Source organism: Jaculus jaculus, chromosome 9, assembly GCF_020740685.1.
Source record: "Jaculus jaculus isolate mJacJac1 chromosome 9, mJacJac1.mat.Y.cur, whole genome shotgun sequence".
Lineage (NCBI taxonomy): Eukaryota > Metazoa > Chordata > Mammalia > Rodentia > Dipodidae > Jaculus > Jaculus jaculus.
Window position 1 is genome coordinate 90,737,432 of NC_059110.1, and position 27,167 is coordinate 90,764,598.

Below are 27,167 nucleotides of genomic sequence, written 5' to 3' on the forward strand. Positions count from 1 at the left end.
AAAATGGAAAAAAAAAATAAATTACTGGTGACTGTTTTTACTGCCTGAGCTTACAAGCTGGAGTGGAGAATTAACAAGTTATATAGCTGAGGTCCATGACTTATCGCAGATGAATCCTCCATATTTATAGCTCTTCCCTGTTCTGCCATCTTGAGACAGTCAGCAGCCCCCTGATATAGGGTTGCTGCTCTCTGTCTGGAAGCCCTGGGGGCTCTGCGTGCTCGGAGGAGTTGTCACTGCAGAGATCACATAGGACTAGGAGGGGAAGGCTTGTTTACTGTTCATCCTGGGGGACCACCCTCTTGTGCACGCCACAAACATTATGGGGGAAGAGGTGGTGGTGGGAACACTCCGCATGCCAGGGTCCAGTGAGGAGCAGGAAAATCCAGAAAAAGCAAGCAAAGCTTTGAGCCGGAAGCTGTTCTCAATGTTATGAGTGTCCTCACTCTACAGATGGGGAAATAGAGGCAAGAAAGATGAAATAACCCACTCACAGTTACCTACGGAGAACAGCTGTTCTTGGCCCCAGCCCTTGGTTTAACGCATAAAGGGAGGGAATGACCGAGCGAGTAGGGCATGCCAATTGAGTGGCTGTTTCATGCCAGGCTCCAAAGGGAGTTCTGTCTGGTTACCTTTTACTCCTCCACATAGCCACTCTATGAAGGTGGTTGGCATTTATGTTCACTGTGAAGATAAGATAACCAGGGTATGGAAAGATTAATGAGCCAGTCTAGGTTAGTTTGGAAGTGTCATGGCTCAGATTTGAACTAATATCTGTGGATGTCACTGGCTAAGATGGCCGGTGTGATAGCTGTCAACTTGATTCATCACTCTGGGTATGACTATGAGGTATTTTCTAAATTAGGTTAACTGACGTGGGAAGACCCACTATGCTGCGCCATTCCATGGGCTGGGTGTTTTGGAATGTATATAAAAGAGACAGTTAGCTGAGCATCAGCATTTATGGCTTTTGGCTTCCTGGCGGTGGCTGCAATGTGACCAGCTCTGCTTCACAATCCTGCCGCCATTCCTTCCCCACCAAGATAGAGTGTAACTTGGAACTAAGCTGAAATAAAACCTTCTTTCTCCCTTTCCCTCCCTCCCTCCCTTCCTTCCTCACTCTCCCTCTCTCCTTCCTTCCTTCCTTTCTTCCTTCCTTCCTTCCTTTTCTTTCTTCTTTCTTTCTTTCAAGCTGAGAGAGATAAATGAGAGAAAGAGAGATCAAGAGAGAATGGACATGTCAAGACCTCTAGCCATTGCAAATGAACTCCAAATGTGTGCACCACTGTACATCTGGCTTTACGTGGGTACTGAGGAGTCGAACTTGGGTTGTTAGGCTTTGCAGGTAAGTACCTTAGCCATTAAGCCATCTCTCTAGCCCAAACTCTTCCTTCTTTTATTTATTTACTTATTTATTTTGAGAGAGATAGATAGAGAGAGAGAGACTGAGAGAGGGAGAGAGAATAGGCACGCCAGGACCTCAGCTACTGAAATCGAACCCCAGATGCTTGTGCCACCTAGTGGGCATGTACAACCTTGAGCTTGCCTCACCTTTGGGCATCTGGCTTACATGGGATCTGGAGAGTGGAACATGGGTCCTTAGGCTTTGCAGGAATGTCCCTTGACTGCTAAGCCATCTCTCCAGCCCAAACCCTTCCTTCTTAATGTTGCTTCTGGTCAGGTAATTAGTCACAGCAATAAGAAAGCAACTAACACAGTAAGTTATCTAACCGTGCCGAGCCTCTGTCACCTCATCTATTCTGGTTCTGTTTGTGTCAGCTCTGTGACCATGTGACCATGAGGAAGTCATGTTGGGATCTTCGGTCTCCATTCCATTATCTGTAGACATGGAGAGAAAAAAATGTGGAGCTTATCTACCTGTGAGCAGGTGGGGCCCTGAAACAACAGCAGCGGTTTTTATCCTCAGGCACTGGCTGGAGGGTGCTTTGTGCACCGGCCCGCAGTGAACACCACCACTCTGAACCTCCCCACCCCTGCCTGCCTGCTTGTACACATCCTTGGTGTGTAAGGATGGCAAGATGAAGGTCCAGGATCCCAAGGTCACTTTCCTACAGCTGGGGAGCTCATCCAAACAGGGCTGGGAGCTGAACTGCCTGCCTTCTGGTACAATTCTCCTGCCTTCGCTCAGAACTGACTTCACCTGGAATGGGCAAGGCTTGGGCAGGTATAAATTACCAAGGCAAATTCTAAACCTAGAAACAAATGGCCTTGGATCTCACAGACACCTACGCTCTGGTCAGAGCTTGCTCCTAGAAAATTCACCCAAGAAAAACTGCAGAGACCAGTGACTTCAGTGGGATCTGGCTACCAAGTGCACATCTGAGCTCTGTGTCGAGCCAATGAAAACAGAACCTCTGGGGTTCAACTTGGGGCTTCAGCATTTTTTCTTTGTTTCAAAACCCTCAAGTGATTCTAATATATAGATGAAGGTAGAGAAATACTAATGTACACCATCCTTTATTTTCTTGGTGGGCACCAGAAGCCCAGAAAGGGGCATAGCTCAGGGTCCAGAGTGGTACAACAGTCGGCAGTGGAATGCAACTCTGGTGCCCGGGCCCCCAACTTGGCACTCTTCCTCTATGCCCTTGGCTGTTCATCTGTGGCTACAGGGACAGTGGTCCCACTACCAGAGACCCAGAGATGGACAGTCCCCTCATTAGCACCTCAGAGAGCCCCGGGTACCTGAGAGGCCTGGGCTGAATCATGTCTTGCAATTCTGTACCCAGGCTGGTCCACATGCTGCAAAATGAAGTGGAGAACTGAGGCAATTACCTAATGTATTAGCAAGCCTGTCCCTGCGGCACTCCTGTGAGCCAAAGTCATAAATACAAAATGGTAATTTCTCTCTGGAAGCCTGCCTTCCGCCTCCCACACCCTCCCTTCCCACTCAGAAGTCACCTAACACTGCCTAGTTGTCCTGTCCCAGCTGGGGTGGCAGTAACGCTGAGTTATTTAAACGTCTTGGGCAAAACTTGCATCTTGAGATCTGAATCATCGAACTGTAACCTCGGCTCTCCCCTGCAGCCTACTATCTGGCCAGAGCAGATTCCTCTAGTCTTCAGGAGAAAGTAATGAGAAAAAAAAAAAAAAGCCCTACAAGTATTAATTAATGGCTCCCAGTGGCTAGTATCTTTGTGCTGCTGAAGGCTAGCATCAGCCTTGGAGAGGGGAGAGGATGAGTTAAGCTGTCCTGGGGAGACCTGGCCTCCCACTGGCTTTGTGACCTTGAGCAAGTCACCGCACTTGCCTGGGATTTGAAGTTCTCTGGCTGCTTCTCGTAGCATCACGCAAATCCACAGGGGACTTGCCTGCCTCGGGTGAAATCTTTTCCTGGGAAAGTTTCAAATGGAGTCTAGAGTCCTCACTCATCCCCAGTCTGAGGGAGAGTTAGTCTCTGGAGGGCAGGGGTTTCAGTGTCATGCACAGCACAGGGGCGGTGGGGGTGCGGGCTGGAGCACAGCACCTGCGAAGCCTGCAGATTCTGAGAACCCCACGCAGCTGCATGTAGCAGAAGGCAGGATGAGCGGAGGTCGGAGCTGAGAGATTACCTGAGGTTTTGGCCTCGTCATGCAGGCAGTGGAGAGCCGCACGATACTTCTAAGCGGGACAGACTCTCAGATGAAAGATAGCAAGTGGTTGTCTGGTCCCATTCTTTTTTCAGCACTGAACCAGAGAGGCCACAGAGAGGTTGAGTCTGTTGCCTGGCTACAGGACCCTACTGGGATGAGGAGATTGAATGGATGCCTTGGAGTGGATTCTTTCTGACATCCTTTGAGTCCCGCATGGCGCCAGGTCCCTAGAATACACTGGATCTATGCATGAATGAGTGAACGAGTCTGTGAATCAATGACTAAACAGAAGGATGAGCAAACCAATGAATGACTAAAACATCCAGTGCCGAGGGAGTGAAAATGAAGAGTCCAAAGCATGTTTTGCAGGCTGCCTAAGTCATTCTAACTAATGGCCCACAGCAACAAAGCTACAGGCTTCCAGCCGCTTTCTCTAGGCACAGCCTGTACCTGTCTGGCGTGGCCCCCTCTGCAGAAGGCTTTCAGGTGCACCACCCTGCTCAGAGACAAAGACTGATTACTGTGGTCATGCAGAGAGCCTCCTTCTCGGAGGCCCACCGGTTATGGGCCTGGCTGCAGATATCCACAAGATCAGAGAGAAGGAGGCCACAACGCCTGGCAGCTCATCAGTGCAGGAGACTCATCTGCGGATATGTGACCCTGGCCAGTTCTCCACCCACGTGGTCCTATGCAACCAGTTGTTCAGCATCAAACAAAGACAAAGGAAAGAGTCCTTAATAGAGATTTCACAGTTGCTGTCTGGCTGCTGCACATTTCTAAATAGCAGGAGTCTGAAGTCCCAGCCTGGGACACAAAACAGAGGCGTGGCTGACAGTACGTTAGGGCCCGCATCCCCTCTTCATCTGAGCTGTTCCTCCACCCCCCCTGGCCCCGCCCACCAGCCGGCCTGGTGATTCTTCCCCATAGAATGAAGCTCATGCCCACACCAGAGACCAAGCGGCCTTGGCATCACTTAAGAGTTTGTCAGACGTGCAGGGCTTCAGGCTCCCTTTACTGAACCCAGGTCCACTTTTTGCAACGTTCCTGAGTGACTCTTGGGGATGCTTGGGGACTCTTGGGGAGAGTAACTGAAATTTGAGGAACTCTGGCTGACTCAGGCACCATAGTGATTCCTTTCAGGTAAGGATTCAACTCCCTGACTAGGTTTCATAAAGCCCTCCACTGATGGTGGCATTGAGTTTGCCAAGGGGCATGCATTTAGATTCACACAGCAAAGCGTCACCATAAGCCAGTGAGGTAGTGAAGCAGAAGCCAGCTAGAACCACCCTGGCACTGGCCCCGGCTGGGAAAACCAATTCTGTCTTCTGATGCCTTAGTTGCCCCATCTGTAAAACAGGCACACAAATAATCTGCTTTTCTATGTCATGTGGCTATGAAACGAACAGAAGTGAAAGATTTGCATGTTTTCTGTGCTACAAGCCAGGGAAGGGGTTTGTATTCATATGGGCAACCTGCCATCCTGGCCTAAACTTTTCAGTGGCTGAATGAGATAATCCCTGTGAGGGCTGGAGAGATGGCTCCGTGGTTAAGGTGCTTGCTGGCAAAGCCTAATGACCCTGGTTGTTTCTCTAGTACCCATGTAAAGCCAGATGTGCAAAGTGGCGCATGCATCTGGAGTTTGCTTACAGTGTCAGGAGGCCCTGGTGAACCCATTCTCTCTCTCTCTCTTTCTCTCTCTCTGTCTCTCTCTCTTTTCTCTCTCTACTTATAAAAAGTAAATAATAATAAAATCTATATGAACATCAAAGGCTTGAGACCTCTGGCTTCACGAAGAAGATTCACCAAAAGAGGAACAGGGATGTTAACTGACCATTAAGTCCTATTGTAAGGAAAGTGCCTGGTCATGTCAGCCCCACCCACTGAGCTGCCCTCAGCCAGGGGTTTGTGATTAGATTCTTAGGCCTGACGTTATTATTATTTTTTTCCAAAGGCAAGTTGCCTAAGGACCCACGGCTCCATCACATTAGCATTCCGGGGGTCAAGTGTTTCCAGCACTGCTAGTATCATGTTGTTCCCTCACGCTGTGTGGGGGAGAGAGGCAGCTACACTTCGGAAGGAGCCAGATGTACCCGCAGCACAAAGAACAAGGGCTGGAGCTGTGGAAGCTGAATTTGCCAGTGTCGGGAGGAAGCAGGCAGATGCTTCCCCTACTCTGTGCTTCGGCTGGCTGCTCCCCATGTGGAGTGCCTCCTCCACCAGTGCGTATGGTGACCCGTCTCACGTTGCAGGTCTCAGCACAGATGTCCCTTCCCCAGAGAGCGATCCTTCCCTGCTCCTTGTCCCCCTTCACCTGCTGCAATCCAATCCCTGGCCTTAAACTTCCTCCATCACAGCGTATGTAAATATTGGAAACACTCATGTTCATTTTCCTGTTTGCTTGTAATGTTAAGTTTGCCTCTGCTCCCCAACATGAGATGTTTCTTTAAAATTCTCCATGGTGTATATGTTAAATTATATATATATATATATATATATATATATATATATATATATATATATATTTACTGGGCTGGGCCTGGCAGGCCAGGCCTGTAATACCAGTTACTTGGGAGGCTGAGATAGAATCACCTGTTCCAGGCCTTCCTGGTCTACAAAAATAAGCTCAAGGTCAGCCTGAGTAACTTAAGGATACCCTGTATCAAAACAGAAGAAGTTTACAAAAGGGCTGGGTACGTAGCTCAATGGTTGATTAATTGCCTCACATGTACAAGGCCCTTGGTTCCATTCTCAGAACAATCATTAATCAACCAATACACTCTAAAACAATAAAATAAAATAAAATAAATGATGCTGGGTCTTTCCCCATAAATTCAGAATCAGTATCTGTGGATTGAAACCATGGATTTTTTTTTTTTTTTTTTTTTTTGTCTGTGTGAGACAGGTCTAACTCTCCTGCTAACTTTAAACTTAAAGTGATGCTCCTGCCTTAGCCTCCAGAGTTGTGGGCTTCTAAGTGTTATATATCATACCCGGCTGGGGCCAGAAAATTTTTCAAATTTTATTTATTCATTTATTTATTTGAGAGAGAAAGAGAGAGGCAGATGAAATATAGAGAGAGCTAGACAGAGACAGAGAGAACGGGTGCACCTAGGCCTGTAGCCACTGCAAACAAACTCCAGACACATGGGCCACCTTGTGCATCTGGCTTACGTGGGTCCTGGGGCATCGAACCTGGGTCCTTAGTCTTTGCAAGCAAGCACCTCTACAGCCAATTTTTAACTTCTTTTTTTTTTTTATTGTAAATAGTTTTTAGCCAAGTTCTCCCAGTGAATCTGATCTCCAGGGGAACTGGTGAAATCCAGATCTAGAACATGAGTTCGTGTAGGCTTGCCACAATTCTTTGTGGAATGAATGAGTCCTCATATATTTCGGTGGTACCTGTCCTTTTACCTGTTTCAACAATTCAATGGCCAGACAGGGCACTTGTAACTAACATGACATAGCACTGAGTACCAGGCAGCCGTGGGCCAGATATGGCCAGGCTTGTTTGGTCCTTGCTCTCATAGAGATCACAGCTGATGAGGGAGAAGCTGCCTGCAATGTAAGACCAAACAGGACAGGGTCCCATGTGGGTCTGTCAGAGAGCTGTGAGGGGCTGAAAGGATGGAACACAGGTCTCTGTTTTACCAATGCTTATGGGGAGGCGTGGCCTGACACCACAAGAAAGAAGGTATGTTTCAAAAACAGTATGTTTTATTTTGTTTCATGTGTTTATTTGTTGTAACTTACATATGTAAGCGGGGGTACATTTTTAAATATAGATTGTGGTGGATAAGCAGTATCCCTTCCCATCACCTAGCCCATCTCCCAGAGTACCTCAGAGGCAGACACCATCAGACAGACCGTGAGAGGCAAGACAGCCTGAGCAAGGGCGCAGACCTTGGAAAATTCCTTAGAAAGAAACAGTAGGTCATAAATGCGCTGTGACTCAGAACCATGGGCACTCGACTCCAGGAGTGTCGGAGGAGGAGGAAGGGTAGCCAAAGTCATTAGGTGTCTGCCTCATTGGCTGGCTGAGAGTCTTGGAAATGTGGGGAAGGCCGGGGTGAAATAGCCAGGAATCAGCACAAATCCAGTAATTCAGAATGTTGTCTTTTGGCCATGTGTGGTGGCACACACCTGTAATCCCAGTACTCAAGAGGTAGAAACAGGAGGATCAGGAATTCAAGACCAGCATCAGTTACATAGTGGGTTTAAGACCAGCCTGAACTACATGAGATCCTACCTCAAACATACACAGACACATACACACACAGAGCAAAACAAAACAAACCAAAACACTGTCTATTAAGGCCCATAAGATATAGGTTCTCAACACCACTCTATCTATTAACCTGAACCTCAGTTTCCTCCTATGAACAATGGGTATAATAAGACTTAACCCCAGAGTGTTATGCTGAGGAATAAAGAGTATTATGGCTTCCATCTTAAACATTCCCCTGACAAGCTCACGCTTTGCATACTGTTCTTCAACTGGTGGTTCTATTATCTGGCGACTGTAGAACTCTGGGCCTCGCAGGTAGAAGCAGGTCACTAGGGGCGGGACTCGGAAGGTTATATCCGGTCCCTGGCTCTGGAGCCCTTTTCTGTTTCCTGATGTGCTGTGATGTGAAGAGCCTCTTGCCAAATGTTCCTGCCACCCTGGTGTTGGACATGCTACCTCTGCTGCAATGGATGGGAGTCTACGGAAACCCGCGAGCCACAATGAAGAAAATGAATCTTTCTTCCTCTAAGCTGTTTCTATGAGGCACTGTGCTTGCGGTGACCCAAAGTAACTATGACAAAGAGGACAGCGAGCGTGGGGCACACGGCTAAGCTCATGGTAGGTCTTCTTCTACATCTTGCCTTCTCTTGCTGTCCCACCTCCTAGCCTCAACTCATATCATCTAAATGGCCAGAAGTGACTGCATAGGGCCCTTAGCTGACCCAGCGACAGCATCGCTTAGAGACATCACTTTTGCTAAGTTGAGCTGTCACTGCTGGCACACAGGGGCTGCCTTACCCTTCCTACTCCATTCCCTTCTTTCCTCAGCATCACAGTTCACCAGCCGTGCTGGATGCAAAAAGGCTCTTAACGGTTCCAAAGACATACTAAAAGATTAAAGCCTGAGATGACGCATCTTCAAAATGAAACCACTTGGATGTGAAAGAAAAAAAAAATGTGGTCATGTTTCTGTGGCTGGCTAAAATATTTGATGCTCATAGAATATTCAGCAACAACAACCCAAAAAGGCTGTCACTCCGTGTACCACTGAAAATGTAATGTAATTATTGCAATGTTAAATATCCCCAGCTGTTCTGCGATATTTGAATCTTAAATCAAGTCTGCCTGCATGCATCCCAGGGTTGCAGCTGGGTGTGTATCACACATGGGTGGATCTAGGAAAGTTCAGGAAAGAACTCTGGACTCATATCTCCATGCCTGCTTTTTACAGGCCAAGGTTTATCCCACCACAGCAATGAGGAACCCCCTCACCCAAAACAGCCATGTGCTTCAACAGGGCCAGACAATCTGGAAGGCCATAAGCATCTGTCCAAATAGTCTTTCAAATCCATGTGCAGGGAGCATAAAAAGATAGTGTAAAATAAATGGTAATAAAGTGAATAAACACGCGTCTCACTCCAGAGCCTTTGAGGTGCTTCTATAAATCAAATTCTTTCCATAATTTGCTCCGTGAGACTGTGCTGAGAAGCAGAATCAAACCTCATCTACTTTCCCGGGCAGTAGGCTCAGATTTATGGATGTGAGTTCACAGTGGATGCCCGTGCCATTTCAAAGTGGGAAAATAATTTTCGTTGGGAGGGGTTCCAAGAGAAGATTAAACCCTTCACTTTCAGAGATCAGAGTATCAACAACTTTCAGATCAGATATGCCATCAGAATTGGAAGGGGTGGCCAGAATGCAGATGTTTGGAGAAGAGAGTTCATAGAGGGGAAAACCATTGTCTGCTGGCTTAAGCACAAGTCTGCGGAGATGGTATCTTGAGAGCCCTGGTGACTTGTGATGTGACCTTGGGCAGTTCAGACTCCTGCTCTGACTTGGAATTTTGAGCAGAATACTAAAGGCTCTGATTCATCTAGATAAATGTGATGTGAAAATTGCGCTATGGTTCCTGGGTAGAACTGTGACAACGTATAGAAGGCATGGAAGGCTGTTCCTCCAGGGCCTTGGAAACCCCTTTCTGGAAGAAGAAAGAACATCTTCTGTAACAGTGGCCAAGGTGATAGTGCTTTTATATACAAGACAGCAGGGACTATTTATACTCAAGTTTTATTCACCAAGACTAGACCATGCCTAGCTTTCAGTGAATATTTTTAATAGATTTATGTATTATATTTAAATTTCACAACAAGTCTGCATGGAAGGTATGATCTGAGTTTTACAGCTGAGGAACCAGTCTCAGTAATGGTATAACACTCCCACCAGCCACCCACTCAGCACCTGGCAGAGCTGGGATTTGAACTCGAGTCTGACTCGTGAAAACCTTCTTCCTAACTCTCTTTCCTCAAATGCCTTCTTTTGAAGTTTCTGGGGTGTAAATTCCCAAGTGTGCAAGTTATTTTGAAAGTAGATGCATGTTTGTTACAAATGCATTTATTTTCTTGATTCGTTTTAGATTTTTTTGTTTTCAAAGAAAAATCCTGCTCCAAAACTCTCCAACCTGGCTCACCCCTATCAGTTCAAGTCTGTATTAGGAAGTATTTTGTCCAAGGCCAATTTTGCCTATACTAGTTAGTTATTGTTGATGTAGCAAATGACCACAGGTCTTAGTAGCTGGAGACAGCACAAATGTCTTAGCATGGCAGTCAGAATTCTGACATGGGTCTTAATGACTCCCATAGGTGCCAGCAAAGCTGTGCTCCGCCTCAGGTCTCGGGGCTGAATGTCGTTCCTTTCCTTCTCCTCGTGGCTACTTCCCGGGCCTCCACAGCCACCAGCGTGACGTCTTCATCTCTCTCCCTTGCTCTCACTCTTCATCTACAACCTGTTTATGGGGTCAAATCTCCTCTCATTCTTTCTTGCCTCTTTTTCTCTTTCACTTTTCTTCCGTCTTTCCCTTCCTCCCTTCCTCAGCCCGCTGTTGACCCTGCCCTGCTGTGAACTTGCTGCTGGGTTCCCCTGGGAGCGGGGACTCCTCCCCAGCCCCTCTTCGTTCCTTCACACAATGATGCTTGTTCAGCCTGGACTCTTCCAGAGCCTCGACTGATGGATGTGAAGGTCTCTCCTTCTTGGCTTCTTGGAGCTTTAAGGAGCCCACAGTTTTGGCTCTTGGGGTGGTCCACGAACAGGCAGATGTGCATCACGAAAGCTTATTAGGTGTACTCGCCAGACCTTGGCCCTACCTACTGAGTCACCATCTGGGCATGCGGAAGTCTGGGAAGTATGTCGCTTAGAGGCTTCCCCAGGCATTCCTGGGCATTTAGGAGGTACTAGGACAGACCTGCCTGCGGAGGGAGGGTAGGTCCCTGGGCAGAGGCTTGGGAACACTAGTTCTCAGAACCCACTTTCATTGCTGATTCTTCTTCTACGAGACACTCACAGGCCCATGATTTTTGCCCTAAGAAAATCTACATGCAGATGAGACCAGGTGTATGTAAGGCTCAGTGAAAATAAATATCCAACATAATCGAATTTGATCACAAAAAGAATTAAAAAATGTAAACGTTAGGCAGCTCCTGTTTGAACTTTTCCACTTGGGTTAAATTCCAGCCAGAGGTATTATTCAGTAGTAGAACAGTGACTACTTGGTGGGTAGCCACAATTATTATCTGCAGTTTTGTTGTGAATTAAGGGAGAGGAGATGAGACAAGAGTACCAAAATGTTTACCTGATGCTCGCTGTTTTATCATACCTTCTAATATATCAGAGAAAAATAATAAAAACATCATGCTATTAGAAAAAAAAGGAAATCTAGGGTAGGTAGAATCCCCTCAAACTCCCTTGACAAGGAATGAAGTAGTAAGAGACGTGTAGTACCACAGGCAAACTGAATTTTGCCTTCCTTCGATTCCCTTGCTCTAGGTGATCCTGGGCAAGCCATTTCCCTCTTTGGTGTAATAGTTAAGCTCTCTTATTCATGCTATTGGGATAGCATGAGATGTGGTGTGCATGATGGCTTCCTGTCCAGACTCTGCTGATTAGACGTGCAAGCTTGCTTGGCCAAACAGAACAACTCTGATGTAGTGCAAGGAACACTAACTCTTGGCACCCTAAAATCTGCACGACACTCTATGATCTTGGCCAAGGAGATAAGGTACTAATGCATCCTACGCCTCAGTTTTCTTCTCTGTACTAAGGTGAATAGTATAATATTCTTGCCTGGTCCATTGTCAGGCTGAAATCAAATAATGAATGTAACACTGCAGGGCAGAAAGAAGGACCTCAACAAATGTGTGTGGAATCCAAGGAAACAATTTACTAAGCAAATTAATAGTATAAACAATGGTGTCGGGGGAGACATTTGATGTGCTCAGGAGAACAAACTTCCCCAGCCTGTTTGTTTTATCAACAATTCATGTTCCAATTACGGGTGAGTCATCTGTTTTTTTCCCACAAGCCTGAGCTGAGCTGTATCTCAATTTGGCATGATTTCCTTGTCCAGGTCTTTAAGTGATCAGTGTCCTTGAAAGAATGCAAATGGTCACTTAGTTCAGAGGGTGGCACCACAAACAGTTCCTCACAAACCCTTGAGCACACGCCCTTCCACAGAGCTGCCCTGTGTGGCTGTCAGAGAGGGAGGATGGCAACATCATGATGTAGCCTTTCTCTTTAGAACCATCTTACCAGGGGGCATGGTATATGCCTTGAATCCCAGCACTGGAGGCTTGTGATGAGTTTGAGGCCAGCCTGGGCTACAGAGGTCCGAGTTCCCGACCAGCATGTTCACCTAGATCCATCCTTCCTTCTCAGGGGTGGGGAGGCTGTAGAATCTGGGATGACTCCTGGGTTCCACATCAATGTGTAGAAACTTCCAATGAAGGCTTAGGGGAATGAGTGCTCCCCTTCACAGGCTTTAGGGAATAAAAGCAAATGCCTTTGCCTTTTATAGGAAAGAGGAATAAATGAGCTACTGCATGTAAAGTGCTTAGGCCTCCTAGCTGAGTGAACTCTCTCTCTCCTGTGTGCCAGTTTCTTGGTTCATTAAGTGGGGTTCACAGTACTCATTGTCTTTTGGGGGGGAGGGTCCCACTCTAGCCCAGGCTGACCTGGAATTCACTATGTAGTCTCAGGGTAGCCTTGAACTCACAGTGATCCGCCTACCTCTGCCTTGCAAGTGCTGGGATTAAAGGTGTGTGCCACCACGACTGGTTCATTTGATTCAGATAAAGATGAATGTGACTGGGCTGGAGAGATGACTTAGCAGTTAAGGCATTTGCCTGTGAAGCTAAACGACTCAGGTTTGATTCTCCAGGATCCACATAAGCCAGATGCACAAGGTGGCACATATGTTAGTGGAGTTTGTAGTGGACCCTAGTGTGTTCATTTTCTCTCTCTCTCTCTCTATCTTCCTCTTTCTCTTTCAAATAAATAAAATAAAAATAAATTTAAGGACTGGAGAGGTGGCTTAGTAGTTAGGATACTTGCCTGCAAAGCCAAAGGATCCAGGTTCAATTCCCTACAACCCATGTAAGCCAGATGCATAAGGTGGCCCATGTGTCTGGAGTTGTTTTGCAGCAGTTGGAGGTCCTTGGTGCACCCATTCTCTCTGTCTCTTCCTTGCCCTTGCTCTCTCAAATAAATCATTCATTTAAAAATAAATTTAAAGAAAGATGAAAATGACTACTTAGGACACAGGGGCTTGATGCCAACCTCAGCCCTACTCCTTGTAGGACAGGCAGCAATTTTTAGAGTCACCCAGATAAAGCACCTTGGCCTTTGTGAGCCCATTTGCCAGAATCAGTTTGGATTTATTGTCATCTTGGTGGGTCAGTGCCTGGCACATAGTAGGCACTTACCCATCACGGGTTGACTGTATCTCTGAGGACTAATTCAAACAAATCGCTTGGCGTGTCACAGAAACCCATGTAGGAAGCAAGTGGCCTGCTTATTGCTTCAGCGTTACTCAACTTGGCAAACATCTGATTGACGCCTTCGTGACCGGCCACAGCGGCCCCCAAATAGCCACTATCACAATGAGCCTGACGTTGGTCAATTTGGATATCTGTAGACCTGAGCAGAGTTTATATTTGATTCCCTAAACTAATTTCCCTGAAGTCAAATAACTGGTAGAGAGGTCTTTTCATGTTCATTGTATAAATGTCTATTTAATCACCGTCCTGTCTCCAGTACTTCAATAACTTGTGCATTTCCCACCTTAATCACTGCTTCGGCTCTGCAAAGAAAAGAAATGGTTGGCTGAGAAGCTGCAGCCATCTGCAATATGGAAGCCTTCGTCTCCCTTGATTGCCCACTTGAATGGAGAACTTTGCTGCTAAGTCTCATTGGCCATTTGGCTCCTGTCTTATTATGCCAGAGCAGAGTCCCGAGGCCAAAGTCACAACAGCTGGTCAGGGCACCTTCCGTCTCCTCCAGGACAGCTCCTTCCGCATCCAGCTGCAGAGAGAGCATGTGCTGCCGCAGTCACGGTGACTGGGGTCTCACTACTGCTGGTTCTGTGACTTGAGGCACACTGCACACCCTCTCAGAGTGGCAGACAGTCCCTCTGCTTGTGAAATACAGATTATCACACAACGGTTCAGGATTACTATGAGGGTGGGGATGACATGAAACATGACCAGTCCGGGTCAGCACATTCCAGCTGCCTGATGCGATCTGCCTTTGTCCTTCATTCAAAATGCTCGTGCAAGTAATAAAAATGGAAACAGCTCACATTTATCCAATGCTTGCTTGGTGCCAGAAACTGGCCTAAGCACTTTACATGTAGTAGCTCATTTATTCCTCTTTCCTATAAAAGGCAAAAGTTTTTTTTTTTTTTTTTTTTTTACTCCCTAAAGCAATCCATCCTCACAGCCACTAGATTGCCTGGCCTAGCATCATTTCAACAGAATTTGCTGATTTTAAACAATATGTTACTGAAATCATTTCTTGTTTTCTATTGCTGGCTCATAGCAGCCAGCTCACTTAAATATGAGAAAATGTGATGAGAACCAAAGGCTCTCTGCTGGGCTTTTAGTACACAGGAATGATCCCAAGGTTTACTACAGAAAGGGGTAGAAAACAGGCAGAGATGGAGGCAGGAGTAGCCCCTGACGGAGCTAGCAATGGGGATAGCAACTGGGCGACTGGGGCACAGATGGAAATTTCTCTCACAGCCAAATGGCCTGTAGCGAAACACAGCGGAGATTCTGCTGCGAAGTTCAGAACTTTCCTTGGGTCCTTACTGCACCATCGCTTGAGGACCCTTCCCCTCCACTTTCCTTCAGATGTCTGGATCTAGTGTCAGGGCCCAGGAAGCACCCGCCTGTTCAGTCTCAGTGCTTCATGGCTCCTCCTGTGCTCTCACATTTACACCGGCAGTCCCCTCCCCCTGACAGTTTCTTTGGTCTCCTGCTCTTCCTTGGAGCTCTTACTTAGCCTTCCAGATTCAGCTCAGACGTTGCCTCTTCTGGAAAGCCAACGGAGGTTCCCAATCGGATCTGCAGACTCCCGAACCCACACAGCTCGAAGTTCATACACTCTGACCTCAGTGGTACTGTATAGTCCTGACAGGCATGCGCTAAGCCTTATTTAGTTCCATACCGTCGTAGGTAGTACAGAGGCAGGCTCAGAGTCAACGCACACCACAAGTTACCAGTTGATTCAATGTCTGAAGTAAGGATGAGCATACCCTCCCTCCCTCAGGTAAGATAAGATGATTATTAATGACTACTACCACCGAGCAGAGAACTTTCTCCATGTTATGACAAGGGTTATTGTACCCTGAGAATCCACTGCTACGTGGGCATGTGCCAGTTATGACACAATGCTTTCTTCATCCCATCTCTCAGAAGGCGGACTCAGCGCACAGGCTCGGTGAGCAGTGTCTGCCCAGGACCCACTACCAGGAAGGGGCAGACCCAAGCCAAGGCCTGCCTGACACTTCTGGAAGCACGCTGCCCCTCAGAGAGGACCACGGCTCCTCCTTCTTGCAGGAGACCCTGTACTGGCCCAGGTCAGTCTCGTCCCTGCTCCTAGCCCCTTGGCACCTCTTTTGAAGTCCTAGAGGCCCGAGGGCACAGCCTCACAGCTCTGCGTCCTCCCAGTTGCTGAGAAGACCACTCTCCTCCCTAACCAGGAACCCCCAAAGAGCAGAAGTATGAAGCGTCGAGGTCCGTAGCTGATGGCAGGGAAACAACACAGCTTTCAAAAGCTTTGTGTGACTGCCGAGTGATAAACGAAGCAATGCGCAGAGCTGAGCTACAAAGCAAATGCGTCTGGACGGGCCTGGAGAATAGACCCAATGGACTGCCCTCAGCAATGTACTTCTTTCCCCTTGGGGTCTATTCCCAGACTATGGGGCTGACTCAGAGACAGCATATCACCCCAGAGATCTTCCCTGGGGCCCTACCCTTCACCTGTTGTGCTCTCCTCTCAGGTCTCAGAAATCACAAGATGCCTGGCAGGAGCTTGGCAGCCTGTTTCCCCACCGACTGCCTGGTTATCAGTGGGATAGCACTGCATTGGTATTCCCTTGAGGGATTAGGGCAAGAGTCTTGGTGTGAGTGACTGGATACAACAGCAGCTCCTGGGGGAGCTTGGTGAAGGTGGTCATCCCTCAGGGCTCTCCCAAATATCCACTCTGCGTCCGGCTCTGTGCTGGTGCTGGAGCGCACAAGTCAAGCAGCCATGGTTGCTGAAGGAGGAGGCAAGCCCAGCCCAACAGGAACAATGACTCAGACAAGGGAACAGACAGGTAAACCAGGTGTTTTCTGCTCATGTGAGGCCAGGGTGAGGGCAGTCAGGAAAGGCTCCAAGGCAAAAGAAACCTCAGAGTTACACACACACACACACACACACACACACACAATCTCCATTGGATGGGCTAAGGAGCTGAAGTGTGATAAAATCCCTTGCCCGAAGGCACAGAGGCAGTGGTGGGTAGACTTGGGATGTTAGTGGCCAGTGTGGCCTGAGAGTTAGTGCTCTCAACCTCCTACAGCGCCACTCCATCAAGGATGGCCAAGGCTTGAGACAGAGGAGGGTACTGAGAGGAAACTATTCCATGGCGTTCTGCTCAGTGTTGGGGGCTCCCCTAAAGCAGCTTATGCCTTCCATGCACAAAGGGACCCTTGGGAAAAAAAACCTACAGCCTGCTTTTTTAAAGGGCTGGGAACTGTGAGGACAGGGCCATCATTGAAAGCCACTAGAGGTCTCCAGGGACACAGACTTTTGGGGGTGGAGACAAGACTTTGGCTCGGGTGGGTGTGGCTGGCATACTCTTCAGATTCAGAGAAGCAGAGCTCTGGTGGATGAGACAAGGGTGTGCTGTGGTGAGAAGGACCCTACTGTCCTCAGTGTCTTAACTCCTGACCCGCCCAACCTATAGACATGCATGAAAGTACTTGGCTCTGGAGGTGCTGGGTCTGCAGAAGGCAGAGGTCAGTTAGGTCCTGGTAACGTGTGGCCGAGGCTCTGTCTGGCCCTGGACCACCTCGAGTGGCTTCACTTCCTACTCTCCCAGACCCCAGAAGTCATGAGACTTGGGGGAAGCCAGACAAGAGCCCTACCTAGGGACCCTCTGACAGAGGAGAGGCTCAGAGTCTCAGAGGACGGGGCTATGTGTGAGTTCTGCGTAATGCACTTGGCGGTGTGCAACTCTGGACATGAGATTGCCCTTTACAGCTCGCTTTCCTCATTTTAAAAATGAGAATAAAACCCAGGGCAGCAGTAATACCGAAAGTGAATTCTGGCTGTTGGGAAGCAATTTCACACATTTTGCAGAGCAATTGTCCAATCCTGTGTAGAATTGCATTGAGTAGCTGGTTGTAAAACTTAGAGCTGATTATTGGCTTTAACCTTGAACTTCAGACTAAGTCTGGAGGCTGTTCATCAGTGGTCAGCCAAAGAATAATGGAGCAACTGACAGTTCCTTTGCTTTTATGGATTCAGAATGATGCTCGAGGTTCTGGAAAAAGTCTCTTAAAGGCATATGTTAACAGTATTTCCCAGTTGTCATGACAGGGAGCCACAGACACTCTGAAGGCCTGTGAAAAAGCCCAGAAAACAAACAGTGTATTAGGGCTGGATCATCTGGGATTCCTCTCTACATAGGCTTAAAGAAAAGCCAGCAGGATCAGACTGAAGCCAGGGGTGGCATCCCAGACAAAGAATACCTGAACAGCCAATCAGGGACCTGGCCTGACCAGCATCATGCCAACACCTGTTGAAACCAGAGGCAACTCTGCCATCTCAAGAAAAGCTTAGCCAGAAAAGAGACCAACTGGAATAATGAATCAGGGCTGGCGAAATCAGAATCAGAACTCTACCCATGAGCGCGCACACACACACACACACACACACACACACACACACACACACACCCCAACTCCTCCCACCTCCACACACACACTGATGGAAAAGCCAAGCCCACGCGAGGAGCATTTAGACACAAATGGCTGTGCAGGCTTGTGTCACACTGAGGCCTGGCATCAGCGCTCCTCTGAGACAGACTGCCCAAGGCAGATACCTTCTGCCCGACAGCTGTGATCTCCAGACCCACAGCGTGGAGGAACCAGCATAGCAAACAGCTTACAAACCTCCTGCACAGCTTCTCTTGGCCCTGGCTATTGGCATTCCCATTCTTGGCACATTGCTTTCTCAAACTACAAGGTATTCTTGCAGACAGGAAGACCCACGTTCACACCCTATAGGAGGAGAAGGGCAAGGGAAGGACCCCAACTGGTGAAAGTACCTTTACAAGATAGCTGGCTTCTCCTGAAACTATCTACACCACGCACGCTGCTTAATATTCTGGGTGCTTCCTACCAGATTCTGCTGTGGGACTCCAAAGCTATAAGCCGCTTAGGGTCTTAAGCTTGCTTAGAAACTCTGTATGAACCTCCTGATGGCCCAATTTTGAAGGGTTTCCTTATCAGTTTCCCCAAAAGAACATGAGCCCCTATTTAACACAACCCTAGACCTCAGACACAGCAGTAGCTCGACCTCAGATAAGGTCAAAGGGTAGGGCATCCCGTATTCAGGGCTAGGACCGTAATTAGTAGACTGAGGAATCTGGCAGCAAATGGGCAAGACAACTATGAGGTGATGGATTCTCTCTACAGTTCTGCCCAAGTTCCCACCACCTGGAGAAGACTCAGGGGGACTCACGAATGGGAACCTCCCTCCCGCCCCCGGGCATCCCTCATTAGTGACACCACCGTATCTTGGAGTGGTGACACTAAGTGGGGCCTGGTGTCCAGTCCCCCCAGGGAACCCAATTGAGAGCCTCGGGGACTCCCTGGGGAAGTGCGGAGACACGGAGGGGGGACGGGTGCACGCGCGCGCTCGGCGCGGAGCGGAGGGCAACTCACAGAGGAGAAGTTGTGCGGGCCACACAGCTCGCCCCGGTACTTGCAGGAGAGCAGCATGTCCTCCAGCTGGTGGCCCAGGCGGTCCATGAAGGCTGCGCTGATGCCCTCGAAGTGGCGCGGCGGCAGGAAGAGGCGGAAGTCGGCCAGCTTGCGGAACCACTGGCGGCGCGGCTCGTCGCCCCGCAGCAGCTCGCTGACCAGCGGGCGCGCCGTGCGGTTGGGCAGCAGCAGCCCGAGCCAGTGGCCGGCGTAGTAGAGGTCCCCTTTGGAGAGGCGCGGGAAGCGCAGCGGGTTGTTGTTGCACACGGTGACGGCGGGGAAGGGCAGCTGGCGGCTCCACTCGCGGTGCACCCGCGTGTGCGAAGGGAAGCTGAGCCAGTAGAGCAGGCGGTTCGAGGACCAGGACAACAGCAAGCCGAGCGACGTGCAGAAGGCCAGGACCCACAGCGCCCGCCGCTGGAACGAGCCCCCGGGCGCCGTGCGCCCCGCGCACATATGCCGCAGCCCGTGCAGTTTAGCGCGGCTCAGCGACGGCCGCCCCCTGCGGGCGACCCCCGGCCCCTGCGGCGCCCGTTCGCCTCCACCCCTGCCGCCTCCGGGCTGCCCGGCCACCGCCACCGCCGCGGGCGCCGGCTTCTCGCGGGCCATGCGGAAGCGTCCCGGGCCGGTGAGCGCGGCCGCCGCGGGCAGCCCGGCTCCGCTGCTCCGGCTCATTCATTCAGTCCGCGGCTGGCCACAGCGACGGCGGCGGCGGCCCCGGCCGGGCGGAGCCGCCATGGGAGTCCGCAGCAGCAGGAGCGGCAGCAGCGGCGGGAGAAGCGGGAGCAGCCGCGCGCGGCCCGCGCCTGGGAAGCGTGCGCCCGAAAGGAGCTCCGGTGGCGCGGCATGCCCGCCCGGCGCCACCGCCGCCGCCGCCTCCGCGGGCTCCCGCCCGGGACCGAGAGCCGCCTCGGCCCCGCCGCTCTTGGCTGTGGCCCCTTCCAAACGTCTCGCGGGCTCCGCAGGTCCCGAGTGTTCCTAGAGGATGCCCGTCACCGGGGCACGACCCTTGGAGGGACCCCACCTGGAGCCGCCTCTCCAGTTGGACGCTGCGCCCCGCCGCCTCCTCTCTCTGTCTTGGACCTCGAGGGACCCTGGGCTGAGCTCCCCCGTGCCCCGCCTAACCCCAGCTTTGACGCTGGTCCTGGGAGAGGGACCATCGGGCCATCACGCTGGACTTGGGTATCCCCAGAGACCTCACCAGTCTGGCCCTTAGCCTAGTGGTGCTGGGACACGGAAGGGAAGGCGCCACGGAACGAGCGCCCCCAGAGGAGCTCAGCGGCTCCTGGCTAGGCGGGTGGGGTGGGTGTGTACTGGGGTAAGTGGTCACCCTGAGGCGGCTTCCTTCTTCCTTTCCCTCCGGGACGGGACCCTGCCTTCTCACGGCTGTGCGGGCTGCGTTCGGCCGAGATGCTCCAAGGTTTCCTTTCCCCAAGTCCTTTGCCGGAGTCCTGCGGGGTGTCCGCACTCTCCTGGGGCTGGGGGCTCCTTCTAGGGATGTCCTGAGGGAAGCTGATTGCTGCCAGGCCCTTTCAGGGCTCCTGGTCCCAGGAAACCATCTCTTCTCCCTTTGGTCCAACTTGTCTCCAGAAAAGCCCGATTTCGCTGGTCTCCGCTTCTTCTCCTCCAGGCCCCGGCGGCACCGGGAACTGCGGAGCCTCGGATAACACCTCCCTGGGGTGACAGGGACTCGCCGCTCCTTCTCTAGAGACTCCAAGCCAGCGATGACGGCGGGGGTGGCTCGATCTGCGCTCCTCTCCCGGTGGCCCGGCCCTCCTCGGGCCCCGGGCGAACTTGGGCAGCTGCCGCGCGAGGCTGGCGCTGCTGGGCTCTGGGCACCTGCTCCTCCGCTCTCGCTCGCCGGGCCCGGCGGCTCCGGGCGGGCGGGGCGGCAGCGGCCGCGGAGAGCGCCGTGCGCTCCTGGAGACGCGATGCTGACGCGCCCGGCTCCTCCTCGCTGCATTTTAATTCCTGGCCACTGTGGCCGCTGCACACCGAGCGGGAAGCCTCTTGCTGGAGTTAGCTAGCCGGGTGTGGGATGCGCCGCAGGCATGTGCCCGGTTGTATGAGTACACGGGCTTGTGGAAGAAATGGAGAGTAGTAGAAACCTTGTGTGGATGTGCAGCCCTATGCAGAGAAGTGGCGGAGGACGCCTGGGCGTGTGAGAGATGGCCTAGGGAGAGAGAGAGAGAGAGAAGGCCCTGCAGCGTGGACATCTGAGCAGGGTCGTGTGGGTAGTGTCATGCAGTGAGTGTGTAGGATGTGAACTGTGTGTGTGCTAGTGGGCATGACAGTGAAACCCTTCGATGTGAAAGTGCCCACGAGTCTACCTACTGTGGCCGCTAAGCGTCATCTGTTAGCATAGCACTCATGGTGCCTTGTTTGTTGTGTATATGTGCACTTAATGGGTGATGGGTATGAATGGGTATGGCTTCACCCAAGGATCACGCAAAGCCTTGGCATTTTTACTGCTTCACAAGGCCTTAATTTTCATCTTTTGGGCAAAAACCTTGGGGGAAGGGCCGGGGCCTTGCTCCTCTGGCTGTCTGGGCATGCAGGGAACACACGAGGACCTTCCACACTTTCCAAACCTCACTTATTTCCTGATCCTTCTTACTCATGGGATTAAGGGTTTCCAGACATTTCCCAAAGAGCAGATGTTGGTGGGGGAACAGATTGGGGTCTGGAAGACTTGGGCATAGAGAGGAGTTCACCTACTTTGTGATGATGAATAAGTGGTGGCTCTGTTTGTTTGAAAGGAGCAGCAGGCTTCTGAGCAGGAGGGAATCCATGCTGGGGTGGGGTTTCCCTTCCACTATCCTGGAGTGCTCCCTTTCCCTGGTGCAACTGTTTACATTTGGACTCTGGAGCAGGGGGCTTTGAGACCCTCTCCCACTCCCACATGTCCACAGTTACAGGACCCTATGCAAATGCCTACAGTACACGTGTCAATATCCTCTACACAGATCTAGATGCATCACAGGTAACTCACACAACTCCATGCACATGCAGTACGAATACACATGCCATGCAACACGTACACATTATGCATACAACCTATGTACAGTGTATGAACCTTCGCTGCCACACATTGAGACAGCACATGCCTTCACGAGCTTGCACACAGAGCACGCGTACAGATGTCTACACTTCTCTCCAGTGCTCACCTACACTCACTCAGTGTCCCATCTTGTGCGCCCGGGGAAGCAGCTGTTGTGGTTGAGCAGTACTGAGATTTGGCATTGGAGTTGGTTCCTGAGCCTGGTGTGTTGCGGGCTTTAGCAGGGGGTCCTATGACTGCCAGCATACTGGGCTCCTGTCACAGACTTGTACTCCAGTGCTCCCAGGCTGGATGCAAGGCTCTGTCCTGGGGATGCAGGGGCCTCTTCTGGCTGGGGTGGGGCTGTCTTCCTGTTCTAGATTCAATTCTGCCAAAGCACACTGGTGTGTCACATCTCCCAGCGTCCTCACTCCTTGGTGGTCCCAAGCTCTGCCTTCAGAGGGCCTTTAAACATTTCACATTGCTGGTTTGTTCAGCTGTTGTTGGCTTTTTTCTTTCTTGGCAATTTCCCACTTTGAAATGTCCACATGCTACTGTGGACTGACTGACCAAGTGTCTCCTCTGCTCTGCTGGCTTCCCTGTTATCCAGATGGGCAGCTTATTCAGAGAGACAGGCATCCTGCTTAGGACCCCACTAGTCTTGGTGCAGAGAATGATGAAGAATGAATAATGTCCCAAGCAAAAAACCAGTGGCTTTCTTCGTGGCCATGAGTGCGACCCAAGTGTCTCACTCTTCTCCCACCAATACTTTGATCAGCCCAGCAAAATTCTTCTTTCTCCCCAAATCCTAGCTTATCCATTGTCTCCTAAGACACAGTTTCCTGGATTTTCCCCTAAGACCTTTGAGCCACGGGTTCCTATGATCGCAACACACTTAGTATGGATAACAGGGTGCTGTGTATGTCCCCCTCTTTCTTGTGGATGATGAGGCCTTCAAGACAACACTACATTTCATTCACATTTGTGTCCCTGACTCTCAGCTAAGATGTGACACATTAGTGCAGGGACAGGGAAAATCATTATACTCCAGGTGCAGAATGAGGGGTACAGTTATCTGTTTGTCACCCCAACCCTGCAGGGTAGGAACCCTGGCTTTCTTTTCTATTGCTGAACTAAAGGTTTAAAGGGCAGGACTTGAACCCAGTTCTAAGATTGGAAAATTTCCCCTTTCCATCATGCCTGTTTCAAAAGTATATGATAGGGGCTGGAAATATGGCTCAGTGGTTAAGGCACTTGCCTGTAAAAACCTAACGGCTGAGGTTTGATTCCTCAGTACCAACATAAAGCCATACGCACAAAGTGGCTCACATATCTGGAGTTTACAGTGGCAAGAGGCCCTGGTATGCCCATTCTCTCTCTCTCTCTCAAAAAATATTAAGGGCTGGAGACATGGCTTAGCAGTTAAGTGCTTGCCTGTGAAGCCTAAGGACCCCGGTTCGAGGCTCGGTTCCCCAGGTCCCACGTTAGCCAGATGCACAAGGGGGCGCACGCATCTGGAGTTCATTTGCAGTGGCTGGAGGCCCTGGCGCGCCCATTCTCTCTCTCTCCCTCTATCTGTCTTTCTCCATGTGTCTGTCACTCTCAAATAAATAAATAAATAATGAGCAAAAAATATTTTAAAAAATTAAAAACTAAATATCTGAAAGTGTATGATCAATGATGCTAGTGATGATGATGACAATAGAGGCTTTCCTAAGTGTGGAACTCATCCAAATATTTTACACTAATTTCAATGTCATAAATGTTCTAAGTGTTTATTCCTCAAACTAATTCTACTAGAAATACAGTATTACTTTTACTAGCTCAGAGAGAGGTTAAGTTACCCCCTCAAAGTCACACAGCTACTAAGCAAGCTATAGGCTTTGCATGCAGGCAGTTGGGCACTGTCCCTGGCACCCTCCAACATGACTCCTGCGACTTAGCTGTTTCTTCTTTTTGGGATTTCCTTGGTCAGCAAAGCAAGCTCATGAGGTTGTACATGACAGAGCCACACAGTCTCTTCCACCAAGAAATTAAAATTCGCCATTGCGACGTCTCAACAGTGAGCTTCTAAGCAAAGCTCTCTTTTCTTGCTTATCACCCCGTCACCTTCCTCTCCACACCGGCACCTGGCAGTCTGTGTGACCACTGCCATAGATCAAAGCTCTTTGCTCCCATCAAGTGAGGTTTTATTTTTGAGACGGGGACTTGTTATGTGGTTTGGTATGGCCTTGAACATTTGATCCTCCTGCCTGGGCCTCCTAAATACTGGGATTACGGATATGGGCACTATATATTGTGGATACCTTCATGTTGCTGGGACAAACACCTGACCGGAAGCAGCTTGCAGGAGGAAAGGGTTTATTTCAGGCTTACAGATTCCAGGGGAACTTTCATCATGGAGGAAGAAGCTGGCTCACTCCATCATACACCCATAGCAGAGAGAGAGAGAGAGAGAAGGAGAGAGAGAGAGAGAGAGAGAGAGAGAGAGAGAGAGAGAGAGAGAGAGAGAGGAGAAACAGCCAGCAGGAACAGCCAGAGCTCAGACTGGCTCTGTACACATCTTAGGGCTGGACTCCAGATTCCACCACCCCCCCGCCCCGTGACGCAACTCTTACAGCAGGGCTCTGCCTACTGAGGACTATGTATACAGGAAGCTTGATCAAGAACACATAAGGAGCTGGGTGCGGTGACACATGCGTTTAACCCTAGCACTTGGGAGGCACAGGTAGAAGGATGGATTGCCCATGAGTTCAAGGTCACCCTGAGACTACATAGTGAAATTCAGGTCAGCCTTTGCTAGAGTGAGACCCTACTTCGAAAAAGCAACCAACCAACCAACCAAACAAACAACAACAAAAAATACACAAGAAAAAAAACATAAGGCCATGGGGGACATACATTTACATTCAAACCTCTACACCATGCCTGACAGTTCTCTATTTTTTATTATACATTTTCAAGCACTGGCACTTTTTCTTTTTGGCTTGAACAGACTTTATTGAAGCACCCAGTGTTCCTGTTTATCCCAAATTTCTACCACTTGGGATCTAGTAGGTTGACTGTAGCCAACACCACTTACCCCTGCTGTGGGAACCCCTTCAGTACATCTACGCAGTGACAGTGCCTTGGAGCCTGTTGTGCCTGTCTTCCACTTTCTGTACTTATTCCTGGCTTCCTGTCAAATGGGAAGTCCAGCACCTCTATAGAATTAGAGTCCCTTATTTTCAAGCCTACCTGCCAAATAAAGTCATCAAGCCTGTCTTGTTTTCCCAGGCTGCATCCCCAGTTCCTTCAGCAGGTTCTGGGATGCTTACCCAGTGCTCCTCCAGCCTTGGGAAGTGTGAGCTTACCGATCCTGCACTCCGGATCTCACCCTTCTAGCCCCTCATCTTCTCTCAGATCATCTTGAGATCTTATCTGCTCTCTCACCTCTGGGACCGTGTGGATGTTTGTGACAGTGGCGTCTTAGTGTCCCTACCTAGAATGCTGAGTGCCCTGCCTTTTGGAATGATGGTGGAGAATCAGTCAGTACCACTTTTCATATCAGAACTCATGGACAGTGGGGTCTGCACTGTCTTTCTCTTCTTCCTTCTCCCTCCTCTTAGCTCTTTTGTCCTCTTCCTGGTCCCAAAGCCTCATATGCTCTCTGAGCTTTCTTAGTTCACACTGCAGGTGGCCTTAAGGGACCAGGAGGTGGCCACAGTCCTGGGGGAAAAATGAGGGGAGCGGTCACCGTGGAGATTTCTGCACAGGTAGGAAGAGAGTTAGCAGGGCTTCTCTGCCACCTGAGCTCATTGCACACTCACGTGACACTTTGCTGCTCTTCCGTGGGGCCATCGCTGGCTGGGCTACACCTTGCTTTACCACACACGTCAGCATCCTCAGTGCCTCCTGCGCCACTGTGTGGCTCTTTTGTCCTCAACCTCTCAGGGCTGTCTTTTCTTCTGGGCTCTTCCTTATACTCCCTAGGTATTTCTTGTTTTTGTTCTTGTTATCCTGACAGACATTTTCCTTCTCCTTGTGTTCAAGCTTTCAGTCATCGTTCGAGGTCACACAAAGCCTTGTGACCCCCCAGAAAAAACCTCACAGGCTGGAAGGACCACGTTCATGTGCATTCTGCACAGGGCTGGAGCCTTGCTTTTCCTGAAGAGAGACTCCTGAGAGTGGGGACTGCGTGGGATATTTAGTTAATTTGCTTCAGGAGGAAAGGTGTAGGCCTGGAAAAGTTAGGAGACTTGCTATAAATCACACCGATGGATACTGATAAAAGCAGAACCAAATTCAGCTCCCAACTTCTGGTTCATCATTCTCTGTTCATTCTTATCAGATGATGTTTTTAAATGTGGTTTGAGGGTCTGGGGGTGTAGCTTAGTGATAGAGAGCTTACGTAGAATGTGCAAGGGCCAGGATTCGATCCCAAGCACCACAAAAAAAAAACCATCCATTTTGAAATTGGTAATGTGCCCACACAGTTCAGAAAGACAGCAATTTCCCTCTACATTCCAAGCCACTTGTTTTTCCTTCCTGAAGGCAACCACAGTCATCAATTTCTTGTGTGATCTTTCAGATAGACTTTATGAATATATCTCTGCATGTTTAATCTTCACATGACCCCCATTTTTACCTAAAAGGTTGCATCCAGTGAATATCATCAACTAGAGTAATTATATTCTGTGTTTTCACATCTTATTTTTCCCTGCATTTTTCAGTGGTTTTATGGGTGCCTCTCTCTGGCTCCTCATTCCAACTTCTGTTATTCAACTTCTCATTTCACATTCGCCTGCTCTCCCATGCACAAAGGACTGCAGGTTTTGTGACAAGGTGGCACACAGAGCTTGCCATTTTATTATCAGACTTTCCCTTAACTCTTTGCTGGACACATTAATGGATAAAAGCTCTTGCAGATAGTCCCACACAACATGAGAGGCAGGGATATTTGCTTGCCTTTGAAGGGAATTATGTGATATATTTGCATAGAACTGAATTTTCTGGCTATATTTCCA

General features: G+C 49.7%; 1 protein-coding gene across 2 annotated transcripts in view; it reads right to left on the reverse strand.

The window, feature by feature from the left end:
• The window catches only part of Asic2 (acid sensing ion channel subunit 2), a 1,263,387-nt gene that overhangs the window by 279,154 nt on the left and 957,066 nt on the right, over positions 1 to 27,167 (reverse strand). Inside the window, exon 1 of one of the 2 annotated variants that reach the window (XM_045158533.1) lies at positions 19,083 to 19,796. The exons of the other annotated variant lie outside the window; for it this stretch is intronic. Coding sequence (XP_045014468.1) covers positions 19,083 to 19,796 — 714 coding nt within the window. Of the gene's footprint in view, positions 1 to 19,082; positions 19,797 to 27,167 lie in introns of those variants that run through there. 2 annotated transcript variants of the gene reach the window in all.